The following is a 12691-nucleotide window of genomic DNA, read 5'->3' as shown; positions in this document are numbered from 1 at the left end:
TTCTGAACCCCCTGCCTAGAGGGGCTTCCAATGACCGCCCCCCTGTACCAGACTGGTAACAGGGCAGCTTGAAGCAAAGAAGCCACTCAGGAGAGGCAGCAGGATTTTAAAATTTTGTTTATGATTTGTTTTCTCTGGAAAAAAAAAAGGTAAAGAAAACTGTTTACTTTCAGTATCAGAAGAAAGGACATTCCACTTCAAGGTCACGATGCAGCTGTATGGAAGATGGTCTGTTCTTATGTTGGTGATTGGTATTGCGAGTATTTTTATTAGTCCTGTGTTTATTTGGGAAAAGGTACAGCAAAGACAATTTGTGACTAATCTGAATAATTACACCAATAATACTCATCAGCTGATTCGAAGAGAGATTCATCACTTCTATGACTACCATGATCATGCTGATAATGTCTGGTGGCAACTGATGCATCAAACTGTGAAGAAGATAAGAAATGGTAGTTGTTTGATTCTACATGCTATTAATGATCAACCATTGTTGGTACCTGTTCCTATTGATACTGCTTATACTATAGCTACTTTCTTTCCAGATTGGCAACATAACCAGCTGGTGGAGGTCATTTTTCCTTGGGTGAGGAATTACACCGTAAGGCAAAGCAGAAATGTTAGTAGATTTTCTAGTGAGACTAATTTAACATGTGGTACTACAGGAACCCTTTATAGATTTTGGGGTAATAGGAATCCAATAAGGGATCCAGATATTTGTATAGCACAAGAAGAAAACACACCTTATTTCCTTGGAAAGACAGAGGGTTGCAAAACTATTATACCTGTTTCATGTGCCTTAACCAATAGAAATAAATCTGAGCCATGTCCTATCAGACATTAGTCGATGGTTACGTTGGTGGACAGGGTTCCTTGAACTGTGGGGACTGGGGAAACTGGTCTCACTGCACAGCCCATCCAAAAAATATGACCCAATTATCAAGATGGTTGCTAATGAGTCTGGACTGAACGGGTACCTCACTATCTAAGCAATTTCTTGAAGGAAAAACAACTTAATCTTCAGTTTTTTTTTCCTCTGAGTGGACAGGCACTGATGCTCCAGGTTTCGATGGTCAAACAGGAACTTTGTTGTCATATGTCTCAGAAGACAGTAACTTCCAGAGGCTGAAGAGTTGAAGGAAACCCAGAGGTATAACAGAGGTTGATTCAGGACTTCCAGAAGTCTGAAACGTAGAGCAATCAGTTGTTCACCGATCAAGTTCACTTCAGTTGTCTGGGTAAAGAAGGCAATAGAGGAAATCAAATTCTCAATTTGGTTGTTGTCATGGCTGTCCCATTGGTCACCTGTGACATAAGGTGATCTTTTCTCTGGAATTTCCAGTCGTGTGCATATCAGACATGCCATCATCACCTCAGTCCTGAGCCGTCTGTTGACCTCTCCTCTGACCTGCACCCTCGCCATAATCATCAGCCTTGTACTGTAAGCTACAGCTCTCAATTCCTGCACATCTGCTCTATTCCTGTCTCACTCAACATTGCACGTCCTCTTAAACAGAGGCTTTAATTCTTACATTGGCGCTGCTCAAACGTTTTAGTTTAAAACCATTACTTCAACTTCATCCTTTCTTATTCATACGTCACAACTGATTATCATCATCTCTTTTATATATAGCTGATTAAGAATCTCTAAACCTTAATGTTTTATTTTAATCATCAGTTCTCAATCGTATTTCAATCATGTGTTTTAACTTGATAAACAAAGATCACTCATTTCATTTAATACTTGAAGAAAATAGAAAATCATCATACTTCATTTCTTTGGTTACACTTGTAGTTTATACTTATGCAAAAGATAAGACAGTTAATATATGACTCCATACAGGCCTCTCCAGTTTTTTAGTCCCAGAATGTAAGAATATACTTATTTTACTTTTTATTGATTTAACTGTGAACATTTAATAATTGTTGCATTGATTACATGGAAAGATCTCACCTTATTTTGACAGTATCTGCAGACAACAGTAAAGCATGGTGGAGGTGGTGCTTAGAAGGCAATAATTTCAAACAAGAAAATTATCAAGTTTTCTTTTTTTGAGTGCATTTTGTATTAACAGTTCACACAGAGAATTCTTTAAGTAATTTTCATTACTTTGTAATGGCTTTGTAAACGTCTAATAGGCTAATTGACAACAATTGAGGTAAATGGAGACAGCTGTGGATGCATTTTAAGGGAACACCTCTTCCTTGTCTGACATCACAAGATGGCACCCTCAGTTGCCATGAAGGTGCAATGTTCATCTAGTCGAACAATTATATCCAAGTATAAATACCATGAGATTGTTGAGGTATCACACCATTTAGGAAGGAGACAGGTTGTGTGTCCTAGGCTCAAACATGTTTTGGTGCGAACCAGCCAAAATGGGCTGAAAGGCCACTCAGCAAGAAAGAAGTCGTTCATCCAAAAGTAAAATAAAAAGCCAGACTACAGTGCAAATGCACTCAGGTACAAAGGTCTAAAAGAGAGAATTAACTAAAAGAAATGACAGCATTATTTTTAAACTAATAAGCATTGAGAGTTTGAAATTGTCTCTAAATACATAAATCTGTTGATTTGAGATCATTAATTTTTTGATGAAGGAAACTAGTGACAGACACTTTAGTTAAAAAATTTGAAAATCTAGAAGCTTAAGCTAAAAAAATGACTGCCAATGCAGAAACCTGAATTTAAACCATGTTTTTATGTTTAGGAATTATTAAAGCTTGCCCTAGGAAAAACACTGCCTACAAACCTGGCTGGTAGAAATAACATTTTTGAAACTCATTGTGAAATCAGTTCATTCCTATTTAGCTTCTATGGCGCAAAATAAAGAAAAATGTTCAAAAAGCTGCCATCATATTTATTTTGAGTGAAATCTTTTACGAGCCTCAGGTACCTGCTTTTTTCAAGTAAATGGGGTTCCAATGCCAGAACACATTTTCCAATACTTTTTAATATTAAAAGGAAAATAATAATTCTGCTATTTACATTTTTTAACAACAAAGAATGTGAAAGGATTAAGAGCAAAAACCCTACTTTGAAAACAAGGACCCTAATCCAAAGTGTGACAGAACCTAATAGCTATTTCCATAGCTATCAAAAACAAAATCCCAAAAGCTTTGGATTCGTGTTACTTTGTGAACCCACATGTATTACTTTCCTGCCATTCATCTGCACAGTTTAGCACCAGCTGTGTATTGAATTGAGGCACAACCAAAAACACTCTTCAGTGATAAAAACTCTACTAAGACCAGTGGATTTTTACCTTTTTGTAAATATAAAACTTTTTAATTAAAATGCTGCTGATAATTTTCATAACATTGTTGCTCTTTTCATAAGAGATGTTATCCTCAGCTCATGTCTCACTAAATCATTATTCCTCCTCGCCAACAACACCCCACAACTCCTCCGTGAAGACCTCCAGGCTCTCTTTTTTGGACTCTCCTCTCCTTTCCCAGTCTCCACCAGTCCACTCCCAGTTCGGTTCTTTAAACTGGGCTCCCCCGGAGCTTCTCCTTTTCCTGTCTCCACTCCCTTGATCTCGAACAGGCACAGAGAGGATGGAGGATGCCACCGATGACATCTCTCTGCTGTCTGACAGCAGAATGCCACTCCCTGAACTGTATTCGCTGTTGGAGTCTGCACCTAAAACAGCAATAAACAAAGGAAGGGGATGGACAGATGGTGAGAGGACATCCATAAACAAACACCACATGAGGAATGAAAGACTGCCCAAAAACTCCATGCTGGGATTCAAGCAAAAACACTGCAGGAAGCCGTTTGAGCTGCGCTTTGATTTGAGTCGAGAATGGTTCGTGCTTACAAGTTTGCCTTTATCTTCCAGAAAACAGGTCAATCATTTATGCTATGCACAGAAAATATCTAATTATTGCAGGAATCTCATTTCATTAAAAAAGAATGATCTCACCTTTCCTTCCTCCCTCTGATGTACATGTTTTTTTTAATGGCAGGGCAGCTTTAGCATGTCTGCCTCTCACGTTTCACCGTTTGTTAACGAATTCACAGCTTTAACACTTAGTGCGGTTACTTGAAGTCGAAAACCAAAAATAGGCAGTGAAGTGATGTTAATTAGAAACTTCAACAAACTAAAGCTTTTATTTGAATGGAATCATATATGCAGAAGAAACACTTCACTACTCTAAGGCATTTTTTCTGTTAATTTCTTGCTGGCTTATAAGGCCAGTTTCATGTCTAATTGATTCACTTTGTGGACCTTTCATCTCTTTGTAGATGTGTTCCCAACACTACGCTCTTTTTCAGATCAATATCTTTTACACAAAGCCATCCAGTTCAATGTAGCAAACCTGATGATGATGGAGTGCGTTTCAAAGCTAGGAGTTAAGACACACACTGCAACTAACTCTACCTTTGCAGCTTTTACACTTGGCAGTCAAGAAAATATCAGAGGTCGCTAAAGTGAAAAATCGAATATTATAAGAGGATTTATCAACTTTGTTAAAAACTGAAAACAAGGCTTGACAAATTATTATAAGAAAAAGGCATGCTCAGTGTCCCTCGTTTAAGCTCCAGTTGAAATATTCAACATAGATTAACAAAAAGAGAATTCAGATAAATGGATGTGATTTGACTCTTAAAGGGATACTTTGAATCTTTATGAACTTTTATGAAGTGAGGCTCTGCAAAGTAGCTATTTGTGGTTTGTACTAATGTGCAGTAAATGTATGCTCCCTTTATGCTACCCTGAACCCCAGGAACATAGTTAAACTGGACCTTTAATCTTCCCAGGCCTGTTGAGTATGTTTCAAGCTGCATCGAGGTGTCTCTTAAAACAGGAAAAAAAAATATTTCCAGTACAGCCAGTATGGGTCATCTATAGCCTGTTGATCTGTTAGCTTCCAATTGCACAATAGTAATATTTGTCCCTTTTTTCCTGAACAAAACATTCAAATTCAGTCATTCATGTGGGTTTGATGAGCTGATTAGCAACATTTTTACATTTTAACTCAGCACCCTTAAAATTTAAAGAAACTATCATGATTTTGTAAGTTATTTTAGCTCCCAAACTTTAGATTTACCTAAATTAGTTTTAAGACATTCCATTTAAGACAGGTCCAAATAAATGATTTTCTGCATTATTCAGATCTACTGATGAGAAATTATTATGCACCTCAGATTTTGAAATCGGCTTTAATTTTGAAAGCAACAGCTTTGTGTTTTTCTTATTTGTGTATCTTCGCTTGTAATGCATTGCTGCACCGTTACTCCCAGGTTGTTCTCATTGTAAGCCCCTGTCACACACATACCGATTTTGAAACATGCGAGTAAGAAATGTGACTGACTGTAAAAAAGTAAGGTTAAAACACAATATAGGGTTTTCACGAAGACATGGACATGTACAGTAGCCTGTGATTAAATGTTTCTTATCATCAAACAAATGTTTTATCTGAGTAAATGAAGAAGTGTTTTTTCTTAATGATGATTTCATTTATTAATGTAAAAAAGCTATTCATGACCCAGTGGGAACATTTAATCATGAATTAACTATGATTAAGCAGTTTTTGGTGCAATTTTACAGTCGCATCTACCTGTAGGCCTGATTACTGTCAGAACTGTAGAATCAAGAGAAAATAATCAGTAAAAAAATAACCTGTTTGACAACATGAGGTGGACTAAAACAACTTAAAGAAATAGTGCCCCAATCTAAAGAAATTCAACAGATGAGAAAAAAATTCATATACAGGTCCTTCTCAAAATATTAGCATATTGTGATAAAGTTCATTATTTTCCATAATGTCATGATGAAAATTTAACATTCATATATTTTAGATTCATTGCACACTAACTGAAATATTTCAGCTCTTTTATTGTCTTAATACGGATGATTTTGGCATACAGCTCATGAAAACCCAAAATTCCTATCTCACAAAATTAGCATATTTCATCCGACCAATAAAAGAAAAGTGTTTTTAATACAAAAAACGTCAACCTTCAAATAATCATGTACAGTTATGCACTCAATACTTGGTCGGGAATCCTTTTGCAGAAATGACTGCTTCAATGCGGCGTGGCATGGAGGCAATCAGCCTGTGGCACTGCTGAGGTCTTATGGAGGTCCAGGATACTTCGATAGCGGCCTTTAGCTCATCCAGAGTGTTGGGTCTTGAGTCTCTCAACGTTCTCTTCACAATATCCCACAGATTCTCTATGGGGTTCAGGTCAGGAGAGTTGGCAGGCCAATTGAGCACAGTGATACCATGGTCAGTAAACCATTTACCAGTGGTTTTGGCACTGTGAGCAGGTGCCAGGTCGTGCTGAAAAATGAAATCTTCATCTCCATAAAGCTTTTCAGCAGATGGAAGCATGAAGTGCTCCAAAATCTCCTGATAGCTAGCTGCATTGACCCTGCCCTTGATAAAACACAGTGGACCAACACCAGCAGCTGACACGGCACCCCAGACCATCACTGACTGTGGGTACTTGACACTGGACTTCTGGCATTTTGGCATTTCCTTCTCCCCAGTCTTCCTCCAGACTCTGGCACCTTGATTTCCGAATGACATGCAGAATTTGCTTTCATCCGAAAAAAGTACTTTGGACCACTGAGCAACAGTCCAGTGCTGCTTCTCTGTAGCCCAGGTCAGGTGCTTCTGCCGCTGTTTCTGGTTCAAAAGTGGCTTGACCTGGGGAATGCGACACCTGTAGCCCATTTCCTGCACACACCTGTGCACGGTGGCTCTGGATGTTTCTACTCCAGACTCAGTCCAATGCTTCCGCAGGTCCCCCAAGGTCTGGAATCGGCCCTTCTCCACAATCTTCCTCAGGGTCCGGTCACCTCTTCTCGTTGTGCAGCGTTTTCTGCCACACTTTTTCCTTCCCACAGACTTCCCACTGAGGTGCCTTGATACAGCACTCTGGGAACAGCCTATTCGTTCAGAAATGTCTTTCTGTGTCTTACCCTCTTGCTTGAGGGTGTCAATAGTGGCCTTCTGGACAGCAGTCAGGTCGGCAGTCTTACCCATGATTGGGGTTTTGAGTGATGAACCAGGCTGGGAGTTTTAAAGGCCTCAGGAATATTTTGCAAGTGTTTAGAGTTAACTCGTTGATTCAGATGATTAGGTTCATAGCTCGTTTAGAGACCCTTTTAAAGATATGCTAATTTTGTGAGATAGGAATTTTGGGTTTTCATGAACTGTGTGCCAAAATCATCCGTGTTAAGACAATAAAAGACCTGAAATATTTCAGTTAGTGTGCAATGAATCTAAAATATATGAATGTAAAATTTTCATCATGACATTATGGAAAATAATGAACTTTATCACAATATGCTAATATTTTGAGAAGGACCTGTACATCTATCAGTATGAGAAATGTTACAAAGCAGTTCGTAAGGGTTTTCTGACTCCATGGGGCCACAGTGCGAGCCATTACTCACAAATGGAGAAAACAACGAACAGTAATGAATTTTTCTGGGAGTGACCAGTCTACCAACATTAATCCAAGAGTGCATCAACAACACATCCAGAAAGTCGTAAAAAGACTAAACGAACATCTAAAGCATTGCAGGCCTCACTGGCCCCAGTGAAGATCAGTCTTCACCATTTAAAAGGGGGAGGAGACTGGGCAAAAATGGTATTCATTGAAGAAGCCAATGCCAAGCCAAAAACTAGAGCTGATTCACGTTGGCCCAGACAATGTGAATCCAGCCCAGCTATTACTTCCAGACAGATGAGACATCTTGTTGAAATTCAAAATTACTTAAAACCAAAATCTGCCATGGGTATGAATAGTTTGGGGCTTAGCTGTATATTTTCACCCTTTGTGGAGAACATCCACCATACAAACTTGTGCACCCAGTGCTCATTTTTGCACTTGCTAAAGAGACTGAGATACCTTTTGGAGTGCGGTAGGTGCTCCTGAAGACCTTTTTTGATTCTGTGGTGGCATCAGGCATCTTCTATGGTGTACCTTGTTGGAGCAGCAGCTTATCTACAGCTGAGTGGAAGCAGTTTGATGAGCTCATCAGGATGGCCAGCTCTGTCCGAGGATGTACCCCTCAACCCAGTGCAGGTGGTGGACGACAGAAGAAGTTTAGCAAAAATACCTTCACATTTGGACAATGTCTCCCATCCCATGCATGAAGTTGTTGCAGAACTGAAGAGTTCCAATAGTTACAGACTGCTGCATCCTAGGTGCACAAAGGAGCGTTATCGTAGATCAATCCTCCCAGCAGCTGTTATACTTTATAAAAATCACTGCTTCAAGCAATTTTTTGTAAAAAGTGTGTTGTTGTTTTCTCATGCGCAATTACAAATGCTCTGTTAGTAAATCTTTAAATCACCCTACTCTGTAGTACATTTTATTAATCTGAGCATGCCATTTGTAAAAAGTGTACAGTATTTCTTTTCCCTATGTTGTATTTTTCACCTTTACTTTACAGTCTACTTTTACTTTTTGATCGTTACAGTTTTTTTTAGATTTGTGAGTACCTTTTTGCTTCCATTTGCATTTTAGGTCGCTGCTGACACACCTGAAATTCCCCACTGCAGGACACTAAAGGGTATTTATATTCTATTCTTCAGAACGAGAAAGTAGGCTAATGCTGACAGAGAAATACCTGCTAAATGACCTTGAAAGCAAAATGATAAATTAATAATTCCTGAAAGTCAATACATATGGTTTTCAGCTGATTCAGTGTAAGAGATGGAAAAAAAAAATAATATACCATGACAGTAAACAAGAGAGTAAAGTGCTTTTTTTATATTTGAGAAAATCCACACAAAAAGGCAAAGAAAAGCAAAGTAGAATTTAGCCAGAAGCTCAGTATGATTAATTTACAGCCACCTCATATGTATGGGGTTGATGGAAGCCCCTGAAGCAAGTAAAAAATTTTAATCAGTCACTAGGGAGAAAGAAAAATCCCATCTAAAGTGGGAAACACAAATTAGGCGTTATGTCTTCATTTGGAGGCAGAATTTGCATTAGGTTTAGTGGTGACTTTAAGCATTGGTCTCTAGATAAATTTGATTGACAGCCGATTCATAACTTAAATAAGAAGAGGGAGTTACGATCTTTAATGTGTTTTATTAGATAACCATGAGAGTCAGTCTTAAAATACAGAGTCTAAAAGAAAATCTGTACAACACTGAGGTAGGAAAACCTCAAAATTATGGGAACAAAATCAAGATGGCTGCATGAAATGTGATTGGTTGTTGCGGTTTTCTGTTGCAACTCTGATGTTGCTGAAGACCATCAGGAGAGAAAAAAATCCTCTTTTATTTCTAATTTAGCACTTCCAAAGAAGTCACTTTCATAGCAAACCCTGTCAAAGGTAATTAATATTTACATATTAGCAACTCAAACTCAGTAACATAAATATTCACACTGTTCATTTTGCAGAACACATGATCATTTCCAAATGAAATGTGACAAGAAGGATGCAAGAGCATAGAAGCTAAACCCCACCCACCATCCTCTGGGCCACAAACTATGTAACAAATAGTTTTAGACGGAAAACAAAATGAATCTTGACTGAATGATGTGCTATGAACAAGATCACTTGAAGATTACTCTGCGGACTTTTTCCCCCCTACTTAAGTAGTACTTTTGTGTTTTTCTACTTTCTTACGTCTATTATATATTTGTGCTGTGTGTGTGAAAGCTCAATAAAAATACATTGATTGAAAACTTGTGAAATACCTTCAACAAATAAAAAACTGCTGAAAGTCATGCCTTTAAATTAAAAATGTTAAAGAAGTTAAATCCACAAAGGTTCTGAATATTTTACTGTATGCCACATTTTCAGCTAACAGCTCTATGGGAATCATCATAGTAGAGCTCAAATTGTATTTTACTCCCGTCAGTTGTATTATCGTTAGGTAATATAAAAAAAAAATCTAAACTTTTATTAGTATTATTTATGGTTATTATTTAAAAAAGAAATTAGAACAAATTGTGTATTTCTGACAGGGTGATGTTCCTAAAGATCCAATTTCACATTGTGTTATTGCTCAGTTGTCTGTGTATGTGTAGCTATAACACTGGGTCATCTCTTCAGTTAAGAAGCCTTTTTACGTCTGAATGATTCAAAGGTCAGAGTTAAGAGGCTGTCAAAAAACAGCCAATATACAAGAAAAAACATTTTTATGGTTTTAAAAAACTTGCAAAAACAAAGAAAGACCAAAATGTAACTTCCTGATCTCCATGCAAATCACTTGGTCTGGCTGAGAACTAACACTCTACACAACCCCAAAGGACCTTCCATAGTGAAACATTGTGGTGGCAGTATGGTGCAGTATTGATTTGTTAAACAAGAACAAGGAAATTGATCAGACTGGACACAAAAAGGATTGAGTGAAATACAGGGTTACCATTAAGAAAAACCTGCTAGAACCTGCAAAAACTTCAGACTGGGGCAGATGTTCACCTTCCATCAGTACATAACCCTACACCTGCAGCCAGAGCTACTATAACATTGTTTAGATTGAACGATATTTGTGTGCTAGAATGGTCCAGTCAGACCGCAGACCTAAATAAGTACATAGTTTGTGTTATAATGTGACAAAAAGTCCAAGTACGATTTTTAAGTAATATGAATATTTTTGGAAAGCTCCAAAGCCTAGCATATACTTTTCTGTGCATTTACTTTTATAAACCCTTTACCTAACTGAATAGTGTTGCCACTGCTTAGAGACAACTGTATCTATGTTATAAGACAGTAAAAAGGTTATGAAGTAGCTGAGCACAATCAACTGCTCAACATCAGTCACAGATCCTTCAAAAGCTTGTTTAAAAGAACTGTCATAAATAATGCTTCTACTTTCATTTTGGTTATATGGATGCATAAAGTAATCCGTCAGCAAGACATGTGGTTCACACGTGCAGCTGACTTCTGCCATTTGGTCAGCTGAATGCCAGACACTGCAGTGTCAAAGAAAGAGCGACACATTGTGCCTGAGGGACAGGTCTATCAAGTTTCTTAAGCAGAAAGTATTAAAGGTTTGCTCAGATAGCTGCGGGATTTGATGGTAGATTCTGATGAAAAAGTGAAACACAGAAGTTGCAACAGGGAGGGGAGGTTGTAGGCAAGCCTGAAACTGGGAAGGTTCCCTTAGTGACACTGAGGGAAGGTAAGTGAGAAAGAAGACGGTGTTGTGAGCAAAAGAGGGGATATAAAAATAGTCAGAAAGCTTCAATGTAACATAGTTGCATCTAATGCAGGAGCAGATTCAAATATTACTGTTTTATATCTTATTCATACAATTTTCATATTCTTACTCCTAATTATAACCTTACTATCCCCTCAAAAATGTAAAATAAAAGTCTTTAATATCTGATCACAGTCTTTTTAAATATTTTAACAATTTCCCAATCCTGAACTTAAGTGGCGGTGGGGGGATTCTGATCATTTCACTACTTTGTCATTTCTTGTCCTACTTTTTATTATATGAAAAGGAAACATCCTCCATGGGATGTTTCATACAGACAATGCATCCATTCCTATCCAGGTTTATCACCTGCCATGACAACTGATAATTTAAATTAATTTCACACCATTTAATAATGGCACGTTGTAAGAAAATGTGGTTAAGTGACCTACATTTATTATCTACTAGCAAGCGGTCTCTCATACGTTAACACGTCAGGATCCAAAATCTTTTTGATTTTGTAGAAGCTGTCTGGTCCAAACAGGTATACAACCACAGTCAATGGAAACAGGCTGTAAGATAAAGTCCTTAAGAATAACAGAGTTAAAAGAAACACAAGGGTTGAAAGGGTTCCTACACTTTCTCTGACTGAATCTTCCAAAATTTTCCACATCCAAAGTTCAATTATCTTTCTGGACATCTGAGTGCAAAGACAATTTACCCAGAGGGTTTCATCATATGCACAGTATGTTCTTTAAATCATGAAACAACATGATGCTGGCTTCGGATCCAGCATCCAGCATATAATTATTAGTTATAATTATTTTTGGGCAAGTTAAACCACATCTAATTTAAAATTTTAAATCTGGATTGAATCATCCTACAATAAATTATTATTATTTTGGGAACAGTTTCTTGATTTTTGATATTTTCATTTGTAAAAGTATATAAAAAAATTGTAGTTCTAATGCATAGTTTGATGCCTAAACAGTTCCAGTCTAAAACTGATTTAAGAAGGTGAAGATGCCAAAAATGCAGCAAAATAGTCCTTTTAAACATTTTTAAAGATGATTTATCTGTGGGTTATCAAACTCAATAAGGGGCCTATAATCCCCTTTTTGTGGGGTTTTTTTCCACCTAAAATTCTTTTTTTTCAGCTTTTACTTTTTGAAAGAAATGTGATTACTTCCTGGAACAGAAAAAAAAAACAATATTAGAGAGAAAAAATAAAGATTTTATAGGGGACCTGAAAAACAAAAATGATCATTTATTCTGACAAAATTTCTAGCTGAAATGTTTCAATCCAAAGATAAAAAAGAGGTAAATATGATACGAATGACACATTTAGATAAGAGTATAGGAAATAAACTCTGCAAACTTGAATATTTCCCATTCATTTAGTTTTTTCATACTGATCTAGACCTACAAACAAGTGAACAAATGAAATTCTTCACTCTTCCAGACTAATTCAAAATACATAATTCCCAAGTTACAAGTTGCACAGTGTCACCAAAGTGCAGAAACATTCAGCAGCAACTTAGCAGCAACATTCAGATGCTTGGGTTAG

General features: G+C 37.3%; 1 protein-coding gene across 2 annotated transcripts in view; it reads right to left on the bottom strand.

Annotated features, from left to right (window-relative positions):
- Positions 1-1881: 1881 nt before the first annotated feature.
- Positions 1882-12691, bottom strand: part of LOC124857021 (testis-expressed protein 264 homolog) — a 67169-nt gene continuing 56359 nt past the window's right edge. For both annotated transcript variants that reach the window (XM_047348062.1, XM_047348059.1), the window contains exon 4: positions 1882-3643. In XM_047348062.1, coding sequence (XP_047204018.1) covers positions 3372-3643 — 272 coding nt within the window. In that variant the 3' untranslated portion in view covers positions 1882-3371. The remainder of the gene's footprint in view (positions 3644-12691) is intronic.

Source organism: Girardinichthys multiradiatus, chromosome 20, assembly GCF_021462225.1.
Source record: "Girardinichthys multiradiatus isolate DD_20200921_A chromosome 20, DD_fGirMul_XY1, whole genome shotgun sequence".
Lineage (NCBI taxonomy): Eukaryota > Metazoa > Chordata > Actinopteri > Cyprinodontiformes > Goodeidae > Girardinichthys > Girardinichthys multiradiatus.
Note: the sequence above shows the minus strand (reverse complement) of the source record. Positions and strands in the feature narration are given on the sequence as shown.